Here is a 16,425-nt window from a genome sequence, read left to right as displayed (position 1 = left end):
GCAAACGAGATACCCCCGGAGGAGACGGTGGTGAGGTCGCTCGAAAGGTCTGGTGGAACGGTTTGATCGAGCATGGCCGTGGCGTATCTGGCTCTGTATTTTCACGGCATCTGGGTCACTTGGTCGATTTACAACTACCTCTAAATTTTATGTTCCAAAAACCCAAACCTGACTTACCTATTTCATTGTAAATCCCGCGCAATCCAAGAAGCGAATATTCGAGGATGTCACGTGATATCAAACTCCAGATCAAATCCGCGGAGGCTAAGCTTCCGATCAGTTAGCCACAAGCGGATATGTCGCGGCGGGCGTTGGTCCTCGATGGGCTGTGGTACTCGCTTTGTCCGTCATTTACAGCTCTGAGTCTCAGTCGTTCAACGGCATTCCCCAAATCCAAGGGTCGAAACCCGCTATACCCACTACCTTCGATTCCTAGCCCGAGCTCAGGTTCGCGCCGATGCTACAACACCTCAGGCGGCGATGATTCCAAATTCTCATATAATGCAGCACATCATAATGATTGGAGCGAAACACGGGAGCCACGTGAGAATGAATTCCGTGACACTCGCCTATCTCCAGATCCAACATACGCCAGGCCACATCCACGACGAAAGAGCCCGCTATACACACGAACACATAAGGTGCAAGACGACCTTCTAGGTAAAACGAACGAAGGGCTCGAGTCGCGATTACAATATGCAATGGACAACAAGCCGAACATTCGACACATAACGCAGATCCTACGACTTCTCATTCGGGACCGCCATGTCAAGCCGAATGCTCGCCACTACAAGGCGCTGATTCTTGCAAATACCGATAATGAGAGGGGCTCGCCGGAGCTTGTGCGAGGTCTGCTGGAGGAAATGGAGAATAATGGCATCACCGCAGACTCTGGGACACTCCACGGTGCATTGCAGGTAGGTTATCTGGTTGAAGCGAGCTACATATGCAGCGAAACTAACGATGCAATTCCAATACAGGTCCTAGCTGTACATCCGGACTACCTCCTACGACAAGAAATCCTCAACAAGCTCCGCGACCGATGGCTCACGCTGAGCCCAGCCGGATGGCATTTTGTGGCGGCTGGTCTTCTCCGCGAGAACCAGATCGAGCTCGCGCTCGAGCACGTTGCATTGATGCAGCGCAAGGATATATTTGTGGAAAACTGGCTACACAGTATAATTGTCTACACGCTTTGCGACCACGGAGAGCTGGATGAAGTGTACGATGTGATGCGTGCGCGCGTCGACCAGGGCCACGACATGACCCATCGGCTTTGGATGCACGTGTTGACCGAGGCAGGGAAGCACGGCCATTACCCCATGGCACACTACGTGTGGCGACGGATGGTAGAGCTGGGCTACATGCATCCGCTCATTGAAGTCTGCGATGACGTATTGAAAATGGCTGCAAATGCTGGTGATACGGAGATGGCGAGCTCTGTGTTCCGTTACCTCGGTGAGAGTGGGATCCCGCTCGAGCGCACACAGTATGAAAGACTTGTCGAGACGCACGTGACAGCGGGCAATCTGCCTGCTGCGTTCGAAGCGCTTTGCACCATGCACGAAGCTCATATTCCCCTAACAGATAGCTCGACGGAGCGTGTTCTTGCACATATGATACAGAGTAAAGTTGATCGTCGGGAGGCGTGGCAGATTCTCAAGCGGTTGAAGAATGCGAAACGAACCATTCCCATCGGCTCTGTACGTGTCATCGCGGATCTCTGTGAACATGATGCCCATGATGATCCATCTGTGGTGGACGACGGTGTTGGGTTCTACAAAGAGCTTTATACATTATGCCCGGAAGGCGCCGACGTCCGAGTTTACAACGCGCTAATTCGGATGTGCCGAACGGCCCGCAACCGCGAATCGGGCATGTTCCTGGTGAAAGAGATGGCATCACTTGGAGTGGTACCGAACGGTGTTACATTCGAGTCTATCATCCTGATGTGTTTGGATGCAGGGAATTTCCGGTCCGGTTTCATGTACTTCCAGGACCTGATCAAGCGGGACGCCAGTCTCAGCCCTGAAACGCAGGCGGAAATCCGTGAGATCTGTGCGGGGTCTGTGGACGAGTTTGCGATGCGACTGCAATATCACCCTCTCATTCGGGACGATGTGAAGAAGCTAGATGAGGAGCTACAGCAGAAACAGAGGGAAAAAGAAGCGAACGAGAAAGCCGGTTGGCACCCTGTACCGCCAGCGGTTCGTCGGCTGAGCATGTCGGACGAGCAGCGACGTGATTATAACAAAGAGCGTCGAAAGAAGAAACGCCGTCGTCTGGCCATTGAGCAAAACATGAGAGAGGAGGGCTGGGATGAGTGGGAAGCCAGTGGCACCGACAATGGCTCTGCCAAGCCCTAGTGAAACATGCAACTGTGCAACTGGTGGAATCCTTTGTCCCTCGAGGGCAATCGATCAGAATAATCATTTCCTTGACGGCATGTTGCCTCGAATCTGCAGCTAATACACGCCACACAATTCCTCAAGACCACCAATTATCCCTTGGGCATGTCACACAATTTTTGACTTCGGTCAGTATGTATATATCCTCTCTTCGCACTTGTATTACCCACAACTTTGCCCCAGCATCATAGCCAATTTTACTGCCCTGTTCTGTTCTCAAATCATCTTCACAAGAAGCAAACACCTGGCGCCTTGATATGAACCCTGTTCCCTGTGGATCCATGTACTATAAATAGTCAGGCTGAAAGACTTCGATGACGATCATGGGGTAACTTGTCGGACAATAAACCCTTTATGAACGTCAAGCGATTGATTCGATGGCTCGAAAGCTTTCTAGAAACCAAGCGAGTTCTCTTGTATCGAATATTGGGAGGTCATTCACCACATTCCCCTGAAAGTGATCGGCGTGAGTTTCCGAGTGCCAAGGGCGGCCGTCAGGGAAGGGTAAACGCCTGCCGCCTCTTAAGTATATAATTCCCACCTCCTCCTTATTATTTCATCTATTCAACCACCCAATTACCACTCAATTGTTTATTTATTTATCCTACTCTTCTCTACCAAAAACAATTCAATTTCATAATCTAAAATGCAACTTACCACCATCCTCCCAATCGTGCTCGCCGGCCTAGCCAGTGCACGCCCCGCCAGCCTACAGACTAAGACCATCACCGACGACATCATCTGGGGCGTATCCAACTTCACCATAGGCTGCTCCCCAGGCGGCTGTGTCTACAGATACGACATTGTCGGCCGCGAGAACACAATGACCCCCAAGTTCCGCACCAACTGCAGCGGCGTCACAGACGAGCGGGTCCTCTGCGACGACAAGAACATCACGACCATTGTTTCTCCTGCTGAAAACCCGGTCTGGAATGTCGATGTCACTCACACCTGGAAATCCCAGCTCAGTGACAATACCCTCGCGACTTGGTACCAGCACGGCGCGAAGAATGTTACCGTCCCTGACCACAACCCGATTCAGTTTGTTATGAAGCCTACTCAGGAGTATGGCATTGCATAAGTTGCTACTAGTCTGGACCTGTGATGCTTTTTATTGCGTGGATTTGGCTGTTTTTTTCTAATGTAATGGATGGATGGTCTCAATTGGTCTTGGATGGGCACGCGACATGTGGCTCAATTAGAAATTTCTGGATTTTCTGATGGAAATATTTTGTGTATTTAGTCTATGACTCTACGGTGTACAAAGGAATTAAATTTCTTGCTGCAATATAGTTGTTACAGTAGTATTTGTTGTATAAAGGTCCGGGGTCGAATATAGTTAGTAGATTACCTGTAGCCAAGAGGGCTTAATTCACCGGATGACATCATCCGCGAAAATAACAGAACTCCCCGTGCTTGTTTTGATTTGGATATTATCTTTTCTACCACATATTTCTGGTGGAATATACAAATTATAAACACCTATACACTCTGTCAATGGTATGCCAGCTCGAGCTCAGTAACCGTCCCACTGCTAACCTTGGAATGTGCCAGTCATCAATTCTCCGCCAGATAGTTGCAGGTCCAAGACAACACCACCCAGAAGCAGGGCTAGATCTCTGTTACGTGACAGACAATGGTAGCATCCTTATCGATCCCACACCAAAATACACACACCCATTAACATACTCCACAGTCATCGCAACCTCCGGTCCATCATCAACATACCCAAAGCGCGCCTACCGCAACCCACTAGACGCACTAGTCAACTTCCTTGACACGAAACATGGCAAAGAATGGTGTATCTGGGAGTTCCGCGCCGAAGGTACAGGATACCCCGACTCAGAAGTCTACGGACGAATCCACCACTTCCCCTGGCCAGACCACCACCCACCGCCATTCGCGTATGTCCCCGTCATAATGGGAAGCATGCGGAACTGGCTACAGCGGCTAGACGAGGGCAAGGAGTCGCCAGACACAGACAAAAACGAACGGGTCGCCGTCGTGCACTGCAAAGCAGGCAAAGGGCGTAGCGGGACGATCGCGTGTGCATATCTGATTAGTCAGGAAGGGTGGAAGAAGGAAGACGCGCTGCAGCGGTTTACGGATCGACGCATGCGGGTCGGTTTCGGGAGCGGCGTTAGCATCCCCAGCCAGCTGCGGTATGTCGGGTATGTCGATAAGTGGGCGAATGAGCTGGGGAAGCAGTATGTCGAGCGGCCGGTGGAGATCCTGGAGGTGCATATATGGGGCTTGAAAGATGGGGTTAAGGTTGCCGTGGAGGGCTATGTGGACGGGGGGAAGAAGATTAAGTGTTTTCATCTGTTCCATCGGAACGAGCGTACCGTCGTTGAAGACGGGGGCTCGACGTCTGAGGAACAAGAGGCTACCAAGCCAGATCCTAACTCGGACTCCAGGATCAAGAATCCAATTCCCTCGCCTGCGACTTCGTCCCCGACGGTATCGGGATCTGATATCTCCGGCTTATCGTCGCAGGACCACAGTATCTCAGCAATTCTCTACAAACCCCACAAGCCACTCATTGTCCCTAGCTCGGATGTGAATATCGACTTCGAGCGTCGCAGCAAAGCATCCTATACCGGCTTCGCTATGGTAACCTCCATCGCACACGTATGGTTCAACCCATATTTCGAAGGCGGCGCCGAACACGACTCGGGCGTCTTCGAGACAGAATGGGAGGCGATGGATGGGATCAAGGGGAGTGCGAGGAAGGGGATCCGGGCGTTAGACAAGCTGAAAGTTGTATGGCGGTATCCCGCGACGGAGACGGTGGAAGCCAGCGCAGCTATCAAGAGCGAAGGGAAAGGGAAAAAGACCGAAGATAGCGCGCCGGTAGCGATCAGCGAGCCCAAACCTGGTGATTCCATCCATGAACGCGAGCCGGCTGACTGGCGCGGAATGCCGCACGGGGATAAGAAGGAGAACCAGCCTCCTTCTGAGACTTCGTCGCAGAAAAGTACTGCTACAAGTATCTCGGACAAGACTAAGAAGCTGGGACATACGCTAGAGAAGGAACTTGGACTGCGGAAGCAGACGGGTGACAGTCAGGATGTTAGTCTTGCTGGGAGTGACGATGAGATGACTACTGATGAGGGCCGGAAGGCCAAAATCAAGAGCGTGCATAGTGAAGAGCTTGAGGGAGTGAAGACGAATTTTGAGAAGAATGGTGCTGCAACAGGATAAAACCGATCAGAGCTCTGAAATTATTAGCTAGAACTTGTACAAGTGCATAAGTAATACATAGTGCATAGTGCATTTATGAATGTACCATTGGATCTCTTCTATGCTTCATCATTGTCACAGGTCGTTTGCTCTGTACTATATACATAAATGAAAGGTCTAGGTCAAGCTCTATCTAACTCAAACCAACTGAAAATGAAAATGAAAGGAAAGGCCATGGGTATGCGAGGTAAAAATGTCAAAAAGTGTCGTCTATATTTACAACAATGTAGTATTAAATGCAGCTTCGACCAAAGTCGTGTTTTGTCCGGTGGAAGTTGACGGGAGAATCATAGAGGCACAAAGCCTTCCATCTTCTTCCGATGCTCTGCCGCCTCCTTCCGCAGGCGATCGGATTTCTTGCGCTCATAGACAGCATGGATAACACGACGAGTCTGCTCTTCACCCTCCAAGAAGTTTGCCTTTGCAAGGCCAACGACAGAATCAATCTGCTCAGGCGTATAGATGAAGTTCCAAGTAGACAGGAAATCATCAACTTCCGGGTCGATCGAGTTGGGCTGTGGAGCAAGAGGCAGTTCCGGATCTCTGGTTTGAGAGCTATCCTGTCGCATGGACTGAGCAGCTGCACGCGGACGAGTTTTAGGTTTGGGAGGAATATCCGGTGCGGAAGGATTGGGAATCAGAGGGAAGTAGACAACCGCGATGCCGGCATCTGGGCGCATCAGGTGGAACTCGGATTCGGAGGGGGTTTCGTTGTAGGAAGAATCAAATAGGCGTTTGGATGGCGGAGGCTCGTCGTTCGAGGTTCGCTCGGCTGTGGTGCCGACCCAAACGTTGCAATAGCCCAGGTCTGTGCCGGCCTTGGGCTCTTGATCATCGGGTGGGGGTTCAGAGGTATCCATAGCGTCGGCGAGTTTATCTGTCAATTGCCCCTCGGTGATGTTATTTGGCTCGCGCAGTGCTTTCTCGGTATCCTTGAGGCTCGAATGTTTGGGCCATCCGGCGCCGACAGGCCAACCTTTTATACCACGTTGTTTGGCGTATCCATCGACCACAGAGAGCCAGTTCTCCTGTTTGACATCCGCAGACGCATCAAATGCGACAATTACATCGACATCGCGCCCAGGTCGGATGAGTGGGTAGATTGGCAGGTTATTACTCATTCCCGCATCCATGAGACGCAGGTGCTCGTCTCGGAAGATTGACTCCGGACAGGAGTCGGGCAGCTGATCTTTCATGCCCATAACATAGTTGGGTATAGCCGCAGGGTCTATGGGATGCACCTTGATCAAGTCTTGGTTCTTGCCTTGGATGAGAGAATCAATTCCACTAAATCCAGCCAGGCCGCTGACCAGAGGCCGGATCTCCTTGTAATAGTGAGACAAAGTCGCACAGAAAGCGCTACCCCAAACACCCATGAGCCCGGGAATCCTTAACTCCGGGATGGGGAGATTGTCAGCGGAAACATCAGAGCGGCCTGCGTTGAAGTGACGCCCCAAAGACCAGGTGGGGATTCCGGCATTCAGTTCTTCACAAAAGAATTCGTAGGGAGTGAACTCAAACCACTGGAACCATGCTTCATGTCGCGACTCTTTCGCCAACTGTTCAGGCGTTGGATTCTTCTTGGTCTGATCTTTTTGTATGAGGGCTTCGACGGGAATCTCATGTCTCACCGCCGTGTAAATTGGAAGCGGATGAGCCCCATTTATCAAATTGGCTCGTTGGTTCGACAACTTGAAATCAAAACCGGAGACTCCCAGTTCTCCTCGCGGGACCAATAGTCTCGCTGCAAGCAGCAATCCGTAAATATCTACCAGTCCAAAGTCCGCACCAGGATCGCCTTTCAGCTTTTCCACAAACCCACTGAGAAGGTACTTGTTTGTCGGCGCAGTAGTGAGGAGATTGAGAGCTGCCGGCGGGAATGCAATGTGAACACCAAGACGATTCTTCAAATGGTCGACAAGCTTGTCGAAGTCTTGCTGCGCAATGGACGAATGATAGAGGGTTTGCAGCCAGCAGCTGCCACTGACACCAGCCGTGTAGGTGATGCAGTCCCACAGACCTGCTTCCTGTGCTGCCAGATACGATCCGGTGCCTGCAACTAGAGCGCGCAGACCACCTCCCGAGCCACACACCGCAATGACCGGTACGTCTTCGGGGTGGATGTCCTCCACGGGTATTTTGAGGTAAGATGACAATGCTTTGACAACCTTCCGTTGTCGTTGCCGTCTAAATGCCTGCTCTTCGTTGCAAAGATCCTCACTTACTCGTACCTTGGCGTCGCGGAGAATCTCAGGGTTGATATCAGGGTCCTGTGCCTCCCTCCAAATATCGTCTGCCAATGAGCCGGGAGATAGGGAGAGCTCCCGCTGGAGCTTTTTGGCAGTAGCTGGTAGAAATCGCGTCCAATCTGGGATGATATAGTCTGTGATGTTCCCCACATCCGCCCACTCGGCGGAGCCAACGGTTTGCTTAACCTCATCTAGCTTCTGGCTGATGTTGTTCCAGATGGATCCATCGTCTTTGCCTGCATTGGACTTTCCAGACTCTGAATAATTGCTGTATCGTGTTCGAGAAGTAGTATATTGAGCTCTTGATTGTCTGGGTTGAGACCATTCCCCCGCAGTGTATGCAGCTAGGGCAGCAGGGGGCACCGTCCACAGACGAGTGGTCCTTGCAGTGCCCATTGTGACCGGGAAGTTTAGGGCAAAGTAAGAGACCTGCTGCATCCAGGGGGTCCATTGAAGGACTGCAAAAGCCCCGCCTGCCTTTTCTTGCAAGCTACCTGTGAACAAGCCCTGGGTTGATGACGTCGTGGATTCACGTGACAAGGCCGGACTGGGCCTGACTTCTTTTGGACTAGCGTGGCGGAGCTCCTTATCACTGGACTGGATGGAGCTGGAGGGACAATCAGTCCATTTGATCGATCAATTCCGTTTGCCCGCGAAGGACATGAGGGGTCCTGGTGACATGTGATATGGTCTCTCTGGATTGATTTTGCCTAATTTTCCAATTAACCATGGTGGCGCCAAGGAATACCGCCTACGCGGAGGAGAGCGCGGAGGTCGAGGTCCTATATGCCAACCTCGAGAAGCTCAACCGACTCACGAAGAAGATACAAGGCTCCATGGTACGCCTGGAGACAGGAGGAAAAGTTGTCAAAGAAGCCATTGGTCCCATCTATAGCAACACCCAATCCCTTCAAATCACCAACAGTAATATCGACAAGGTCAACGACGCCATCGATCGCCTGCGCCAGCCTCTCGATGCAAAGAACCGAGAAGATGGAATCATTCGCGCAGGGTATGTGTCTTCTACTCTCTTTGAGCATATAGTCTGAGTCTTTTGCTGATCGTCTCCCAGACCACAGAGCTCCGGCCTCACCCACTACCTAGGGGCGATGAAACGTGTTGAAAAGGCGCTGGTCGACCTTAACACAACAAACTTGCGATCAAACCAGAATGCGATCGCCGACTTCAACTCTCTTCTAAACACCGGAAGCACCAAACTCCAAGAAGTGCTACGGGGGGAACTGAGCCAGCATTCCACTCCGGTTGAGCCCCTACACTATTTGACCAAAGGTACGCGTATCACGACCAAACGAAACCTAAATCAGATCTAATGTGCGACGGTTCTAGATCTCCCCTTCCCATCCATACCCGAAGATACCGTCACCCACATGGCGCCCTTGTGTTCGGCAGTCGGCTCGGCATCCGTTCATGGATCTCAGCGTGGGAAGGGGGACAACCCCGCGCTGAAGGCTTATGCGGAAGTACGGGGACCATACATTGCATCCAGCTTGGAGAATCTTGCCATTGCATCCCTCAATACCGTCAAACGGCGACCCACCGATGGCCCATACAAGCAGGGTACCAATGGTATTGGTATTTACTCGAATGCGCTGGAGGCCTTTATAACTACCGAGCACGGTATTATTGTGGAGATGTTTACTGGAGATCAGCAGGGCCTGGCGTTGCAGGCTACGTTCTTCCCGGCTATGGGCGAATACTCTAAAACACTTCGTGAGCTCAATCAGTATATCAAGACCAATCTGATGACAGACTGCTTCTTGGCTTTTGAGATCATCGAAATTGTGACCGCGATGTCCTATCGGATTGACTCCAAGGCCGCGGAACTGAAGAGCCTCTTGATCGAGGCTCTTCGACCTGTACGCGAGACTGCCAAGTCGTCTCTTTCCGAATTGCTCGAGGAAACGAAGCGCAAGGCTGCTAATACCACGCTCCCTCCGGACGGTGGATCGGTGCCTCTTGTGGAAGAAGTGATGAGCTCATTGGCCACACTGACGGGGTACTCGGGCCCTTTGGCTTCTATCTTGACGTCTCTGGGAGATGGAAACTGGCGTGCCAAGTCCAACACCGCTGGCTCGGCTCCTCTAGATGTAGGTCCGGACAGCAGCACACTTCTGTCGCATTTCATTCTAGATATGATCGAGGCCTTGATGACCTCCCTGGAAGGTCGAGGTCGGGCTTTCCATCGATCGAAGGCAGCGCTTGGTGTGTTCTTGTCCAACGTGTTCTGCGTGGTCGACCGGTCGATCCGACAGAGCCCAGAGCTGGCACGTTATTTGGGTAACCCCGACAGTATTGCCCGGATCGACACTTTCCGCAAGCGCGCGACGTCTACCTATCTGGATGCATGGAAGGAAACATCCCAGTACCTTCTTGATGTGCAGTATACCTCCCGCGGGGCGCAGCGCAATTCTAGCGGCAACGTGGATTCAAGCGCCATCGTCAAGTCCCTGTCATCCAAGGATAAGGATGCGATCAAGGACAAGTTCAAAGCATTCAACGCGAGCTTCGAGGATATGGTGTCTCGGCACAAAACCCTTCACATGGAGCGTGAGGTGCGCTCTTTGCTAACTCGTGAGCTGCAAACTGTTCTCGAGCCCTTGTATGCGCGCTTTTACGATCGATATGTTGAGATCGACAAAGGCCGCGGTAAATACATCAAGTACGACAAGGCAAGCCTATCGGTACAGCTGGCGCAGTTGGCTTGATTATCTGGAGCGGAGAGTGAAATCACAAAGGACTCCATCTATACGAGCTAATATCATAATAATGTATGCACCACCAAGCCTGCTTTCCCTACTGGTAGATCAACAAAACATCCCATAGAACGTATGGTATCATGTGACATGTAGATCATACGATAACGTGACTGATAAGCCCCGCTAAAACCGGGCCGCAAGCAAAATTCCTTGCCCGCACATCGCCTTGTCCCTGTCTCATCGTCCGTCTCGTTGCTCAATTCTTCGTTTGAGTATCTCAAACAACCACCGACACAATGTCCGGAAGCAACGATGTCTACCAGACCCCCCTCAACTCACGTTATGCGAGTAAGTCGGTCCCAACTGCCCCTCTATAGGAGGGGCAACCCCGGAAATTGTACAAATCGGGATTAACCATACTCAATTGATTAGGCAATGAGATGAAGTATCTCTTCTCCCCCCGGAAGCGCTTCTCCACGTGGAGACAGCTTTGGACCTGGCTCGCAGAGGCCCAACAAGGTACGGGAGTGTCGAAGATCAGAGGTAGTTGATGAAACACATCAATTGACTGAAGTTTGGCTACAGAGCTTGGACTTCCTATCACCACCGAGGCTATTGAGCAGATGAAGGCCCACGAGGTTATCCAGGATGACGAGTTCGCCGTTGCCGCCGAGGAGGAGAAGCGCCGAAGACACGATGTCATGGCCCACGTCCATGCCTTTGGCCTGGTTGCCCCCGCCGCCGCTGGTATCATTCACTGGGGTGCTACCTCGTGCTACTGTACCGACAACGCCGATCTGATCCTGCTCCGCGACGGTCTCGACATCCTCATCCCCAAGCTGGCTGTTGTCGTCGACAAGCTGTCCCAGTTCGCTCAGCAGTACAAGGACCTCCCTTGTCTGGGCTTCACTCACGGTCAGCCCGCCCAACTGGTGACCGTTGGCAAGCGTGCTTGTCTCTGGATCCAGGATCTGCTGATGGATCTGCGCAACCTCGAGCGTGCCCGCAATGACCTGCGCTTCCGTGGTGTCAAGGGTACCACCGGTACTCAGGCGTCTTTCCTGCAGATCTTCCACGGTGACCACGCCAAGGTTGAGAGCCTGGACGAGCTTGTTACCGAGAAGGCTGGCTTCAGCTCCGCTTTCATCATCTCCAGCCAGACATACTCGCGTAAGATCGATGTTGATGTCGCCAACGCTCTTGGTTCTTTCGGTTCCACCTGTGAGCGCATTGGCATTGACATCCGTCACCTTGCCATGCTCAAGGAGGTTGAGGAGCCTTTCGAGAAGGACCAGATCGGCAGCAGTGCCATGGTGAGTTTGTTTGTCTGTTGTGTTGGGTCCTTTAGCTGATTATTTGTAGGCCTACAAGCGCAACCCCATGCGCTCGGAGCGTCTGTGCTCGCTCGGACGTCACCTGCAGAACCTTCCCAAGGACTGCTTGGACACCTACTCCGCTCAGTGGTTTGAGCGATCTCTTGTGAGTATACCGCGGATGTGTCTAGAATCATTTATTAACTTTGTCCTAGGATGACAGTGCTATCCGCCGTATCAGTCTCCCGGAGCTGTACCTGACTGCTGACGCCTGTCTCATCCTCCTGAGTGAGTTTCGGAGTTGTTAGAAGCTCGGATTATGGCTGACCACTATTAGACAACGTTTCCTCCGGCTTCGTCGTCTACCCCGAGGTCATCAAGCGCCACGTCAACGATGAGCTCCCCTTTATGGCAACGTGAGTACATCTTTAACGAATCCAATGGATGTTGCTAACACATATCTCAGCGAGAACATCATCATGGCCTGTGTCGCCAAGGGTCTCTCCCGCCAGGACGCGCACGAGGAGATCCGTAAGTTTCTCTCCGTATCTTCCTCTCCAAACCGGAATTCTAACGTACGCAGGTGTTCTCTCCCGCGAAGCTGCCGACAACGTCAAGAAGCAGGGCAAGGACAACGACCTCATCGAGCGCATCCGCCGCAACGCGTTCTTCACCCCCATCATCCCGGAGCTGGACACCCTTCTCGACGCCACCACCTTCGTCGGCCGCGCACCTCAGCAGGTCGAGAAGTTCACCAGCACCGAGGTGGCTGCGGCCATCAAGCCCTACGCGAGCACCATTGCCAAGGGCGAGACCTCTTCCCTGTTCGTTTAAGGTACCCTTAGTACAGTCGTATTCTGTGTATCTGTTAGAAAGTGAAAAGTTATATATAAAAAGACGATGGGAGATATGGGATTTCCTATAGGTGAAAGAGAAGGGAGTCACTGTGTATACAAATTGAATGCAAGGCATTATGTTCCACTTGTGGATATCTCTCAGAGGGAAATTTCCCCCCCCACTTCCCTGCTTCCCCGATGCCCCGCGCTCCAAATCTTCGAGGGGTTGAGATAGGGGAGGGGTCAATTTGGGGAGTGTCATGGACGTCAGAGCGGGAAGAGGATGTAACAGACATTCTAGAATGAGAAAATGATCAACGCTTTTGCTGTATGGGGAAAAAAAAAAGACAATTGAACCGCCCATGAATAAGAGAATAAGAAAGAAGACGGAAATGCTCGATCAGGCTATCGGCCTGTATGGTAATCATACCCATATGCAATAGAACGCTGACATGCAAACGAAAAGAAAAAAGAAAGCTGTTTGGGTCAATTGAGCGCCGGACCGCAGATATAGTCGGTAGAAAGTCCAAAAGGAGAGAGCTACTAGTCGACTCCCGCATATGACAAGCAGAACACTCCAGGGCTCCATCCGGAACTACCCCAACAGCGCCATTACCAGTAGGTTTAGCCCGGAGAATCTCCGGATACCACACAAGCCAGCAATGTGGACGTATCTTCAGCGCCATCTCTCCCGGAACCAAAACAAAAAAAAAGCATGATCCCTCAAGCGCAATGCATCCCTGCCCAAGAGCTCTCCAAGTCTAACTCCCCGGGACCCGAATAATATACGGGAATGCCAAAAAGAAAGCTGTCGCTCAAAAGCCCGCAATGGGCCCCCAAAACAACCCCCCCACTCCGGCAGCAGAAACGACCCAATCCAAGACGCAATTCTCGCCCCCTCCCAGGGGGGCCCACACACAGCGCCTTTAATTTTGTTCGGGTTGAGCAGGAGGGGTTGGTCTGGATTCGGACGGGGTGGACGGTAAGAAGAGGTCGCGGACTAGCCAGACGATGTAGAGGACGGCCAGCACCCACAGGGTGGCCATGAGCTTGTATGTGGAGGAGCGCCATGTGACGCGACGGATGAGGCGACGGCCATTGGGACCTTCGATGGGGCCTCGACGGGGTTGTCCATTCGACTGACTGTTGTATGGGCCGTTGGACTGCATGAAGGGATAGGCGAGAGCCTCATTCATTTCGCTGTGCGATATTCGACGGCGAGACATTTGTGTGGATTGTGGATTCCGGAGGGTATATATCTATCGCTTTTCGGAGGGACGGTTTTCCTCCCTATGTATAGGCCGGGAGAGGGTTCAACATTCGAGGCACCGATGCACGGGTTGTCAATGGAATTGAGGAGATGAAGATTTTGAGGTTTTGGAGATTTGAGATAATTTTTTAGGGCCAGAATTGATTGTATTTTTTTTTTTTCTTTTCGGGGATATTGGGATTTTTTTTTCGCCAACGCACACACAAAAAAGGGTAGGAGGGGCTAAATAATAGCCAGTCAGAGATAATAATCGCTCGACAACAGCAAGAGCTCGAAAAGAGAATCTTGAGTGTCCAGAAAGCGGATCTGTTGGACGGGCGAATGGGTAGCGGTGGGAACGTGGCCCGTTGCATCATCCGATGACTTTTCCCTCTCTTTTCTTCTCTATCAAGGATGGGATATGAACGGAGTGTTCTTCGAGAAGACCAGTGATTGCGCCAATGCGAGATAGCCGCGGGGCTGGTCATTTTCTTAGCGATGGCCATGGAAGGGCTAAAAGGGGGCGAGAGGACAGGGTTGACAAAAGTACGTGAGATTATGCATGATATAACCGAGTCCTCCGTGTTTAAGTAATAAGGAAGTCATCAGTAAAAAGGTAAACGCAAGTAACAATGTATGATTGACGAAAAACTAAACCAAGCACATGAACGAGTGTCCTTGTATATCCTTCGTTTCCTACGGCGTATACTTCCCAAAGTCGGAGTCACAGTCACGTGTTCATTGGTTATAGAGTAACTTCTGTAGGTGATGTCCGGTACCCTAAGTACATATGCTATTCCTTAATTATATCATAAGCCTTGCTATTGAATATACCAACTGGATAGATCAGAATTCAAATGAAACATCAACAGCTTGGCGAGGCTCGAAGTGAATCGCTGGCTTAAATCGGACCCGAAAGAGTTCTGCTAATAATTCTAGAACCCTATATGCTCCAGAATCTCAATCAGGACTTTCTCGTTCTCATTTCGGCAGTTTTGAATGACTTGACAAGTTTGCCTCCTCAGAATGTCTGAATTTGTCACGCGCCAGGGCAGGATAGAACTAAGCAGGGCATCGACATCGGCGACAATGTCAATCCCTGAGGTTGTTATCGGGCGCTTGCAACCCTCGTTCTGAAGGGCGTCTTCCCAAACCTTGGCAACTTTCCACTGTACTTCCTCGCTACCTTGCTGGTCATCGGGAAGAGGGTCTGGGAAGCCGTGTAACTTGGCTTCCTTGAGGGCCCTTTCTTCACGGGCCTCAAGGCCAGCCCCCAAACTTGCCCCCAACCCCACTAAAGGAGCAAAGGAACTCGTATGAAGGATGGAGAACGCACGAAAAGTCGTAGTCAATTAATCCTGTGATGCGACCTGAGGAAATGTTGAATCACAGATTGTTGGGTGCTGATAGAAAACATCTATAAGAACAAGCGGGTAGGGTTCGGGAGGTGCAAGGGAAATATGCTTACTAAAAACTGCGTGGATTATTGCCTTGTCGTTGTGCGATTCAAGTTGCTTGAAAGATTCCGGGAGCCCTCGCTCTATAAAGGCCTCCAACCGGGGACGCCATTCTCATGCCAGCCCTGGATATAAGGATTCTCGTCGGTTTTCTTCGGAGCTTGCTTAAGCCGTGCTTCAAATGCAGCCTCGTACGAGGGCCAGGGACCAGTACTGGTGGTGGTCATTGGTGCACTGATTATGTTGTTCTCGTTATCAAATGTAAGTCCTCCAAATTTAGTAATAGAGGCGGGTAGCGGGAAGTCCTGAAGGCCTTTAAGGAGCTTTGCGATCTGTGCAAATATTTCTTTCTTCTCCTCGAGTTCCATGTTATCTAGCCTTTCGTCTAGGGGAACGCCTGGCATGAGCTCCTGTAGGATCCAACCTTGCTGTGGCTCCCCTTTTTTAGATGTGGTTCCAGCCCAGCCATACAGGCGAGGCACAACGCGGGGCTCGAAATTTGGGTCTAGCGCAGCAGCGGCTAGAGTCATCATAGCAACCTCATTCTCGACGCGATTCGCTGCTCCCATAGATGTAGCGTCAGAGTTTGTCAGACGAAGGATCAGATCACTAACGCCGGAAGGAATAGCCACACAACCGGGCTTGTGCCAGGCACCATTCTCTTTGTCGAGTGGAGACGGCAGAGAGATGCGATACACAAAGTTATTGTATTTAAAGGGGCACTTAGGATCATACGCAATTGGTTCAACCAGGGTATTTACCTAGTGAGCCTCTTTAGTATGTTTATGACTCATTCTATCTTCAGGCACATACTGGTAGACCGAACGTTCTCTTCAATAAGCCATGAATGCCATTAATAAAATCAATGCAGACCTGATAATTGGAATGATTGTGATTCATATTGTGTTTAAGGTACCATTAGTTTGTTAATAGCTAGAAAGAAAGACATGAGT

General features: G+C 51.2%; 8 protein-coding genes across 8 annotated transcripts; 5 read left to right on the top strand and 3 right to left on the bottom strand.

Annotated features, from left to right (window-relative positions):
* Positions 1–296: 296 nt before the first annotated feature.
* On the top strand, positions 297–2,366 carry LCP9604111_9116 (pentatricopeptide repeat protein; the record flags this gene model as incomplete). The annotated part of the gene is made up of 2 exons (XM_039077335.1): positions 297–917; positions 981–2,366. 2 exons carry the CDS (start codon positions 297–299, stop codon positions 2,364–2,366), a joined length of 2,007 nt encoding a protein of 668 aa, XP_038924956.1.
* A 688-nt stretch (positions 2,367–3,054) lies between these two features.
* LCP9604111_9115 (uncharacterized protein) lies at positions 3,055–3,489 on the top strand (the record flags this gene model as incomplete). Its single annotated transcript, XM_039077334.1, has 1 exon — positions 3,055–3,489. One exon carries the CDS (start codon positions 3,055–3,057, stop codon positions 3,487–3,489), a length of 435 nt encoding a protein of 144 aa, XP_038924955.1.
* A 416-nt stretch (positions 3,490–3,905) lies between these two features.
* On the top strand, positions 3,906–5,612 carry LCP9604111_9114 (putative phosphatidylinositol-3,4,5-trisphosphate 3-phosphatase; the record flags this gene model as incomplete). Its single annotated transcript, XM_039077333.1, has 3 exons — positions 3,906–3,908; positions 3,963–4,047; positions 4,105–5,612. 3 exons carry the CDS (start codon positions 3,906–3,908, stop codon positions 5,610–5,612), a joined length of 1,596 nt encoding a protein of 531 aa, XP_038924954.1.
* A 326-nt stretch (positions 5,613–5,938) lies between these two features.
* On the bottom strand, positions 5,939–8,296 carry LCP9604111_9113 (putative phospholipase A2 (PlaA); the record flags this gene model as incomplete). The annotated part of the gene is made up of 1 exon (XM_039077332.1): positions 5,939–8,296. The coding sequence occupies one exon, from the start codon at positions 8,294–8,296 to the stop codon at positions 5,939–5,941; it is 2,358 nt and encodes a 785-aa protein (XP_038924953.1).
* A 332-nt stretch (positions 8,297–8,628) lies between these two features.
* Positions 8,629–10,626, top strand: LCP9604111_9112 (EXO70 family protein; the record flags this gene model as incomplete). The annotated part of the gene is made up of 3 exons (XM_039077331.1): positions 8,629–8,912; positions 8,973–9,190; positions 9,248–10,626. 3 exons carry the CDS (start codon positions 8,629–8,631, stop codon positions 10,624–10,626), a joined length of 1,881 nt encoding a protein of 626 aa, XP_038924952.1.
* A 287-nt stretch (positions 10,627–10,913) lies between these two features.
* Positions 10,914–12,764, top strand: ade13 (adenylosuccinase ADE13; the record flags this gene model as incomplete). The annotated part of the gene is made up of 8 exons (XM_039077330.1): positions 10,914–10,965; positions 11,050–11,136; positions 11,203–11,930; positions 11,980–12,096; positions 12,146–12,218; positions 12,268–12,346; positions 12,397–12,461; positions 12,514–12,764. 8 exons carry the CDS (start codon positions 10,914–10,916, stop codon positions 12,762–12,764), a joined length of 1,452 nt encoding a protein of 483 aa, XP_038924951.1.
* Positions 12,765–13,692: 928 nt separating this feature from the next.
* LCP9604111_9110 (uncharacterized protein) lies at positions 13,693–13,992 on the bottom strand (the record flags this gene model as incomplete). Its single annotated transcript, XM_039077329.1, has 1 exon — positions 13,693–13,992. The coding sequence occupies one exon, from the start codon at positions 13,990–13,992 to the stop codon at positions 13,693–13,695; it is 300 nt and encodes a 99-aa protein (XP_038924950.1).
* A 1,563-nt stretch (positions 13,993–15,555) lies between these two features.
* Positions 15,556–16,372, bottom strand: LCP9604111_9109 (uncharacterized protein; the record flags this gene model as incomplete). The annotated part of the gene is made up of 2 exons (XM_039077327.1): positions 15,556–16,233; positions 16,286–16,372. The coding sequence occupies 2 exons, from the start codon at positions 16,370–16,372 to the stop codon at positions 15,556–15,558; spliced, it is 765 nt and encodes a 254-aa protein (XP_038924949.1).
* Positions 16,373–16,425: the final 53 nt, after the last annotated feature.

The sequence above is a fragment of the Penicillium roqueforti genome (assembly GCF_015533775.1).
Source record: "Penicillium roqueforti strain LCP96 04111 chromosome Unknown scaffold_41, whole genome shotgun sequence".
NCBI classification, from domain to species: domain Eukaryota; kingdom Fungi; phylum Ascomycota; class Eurotiomycetes; order Eurotiales; family Aspergillaceae; genus Penicillium; species Penicillium roqueforti.
The sequence above is the reverse complement of the archived record's forward strand: the minus strand, read 5'-3'. Positions and strand labels throughout refer to the sequence as shown.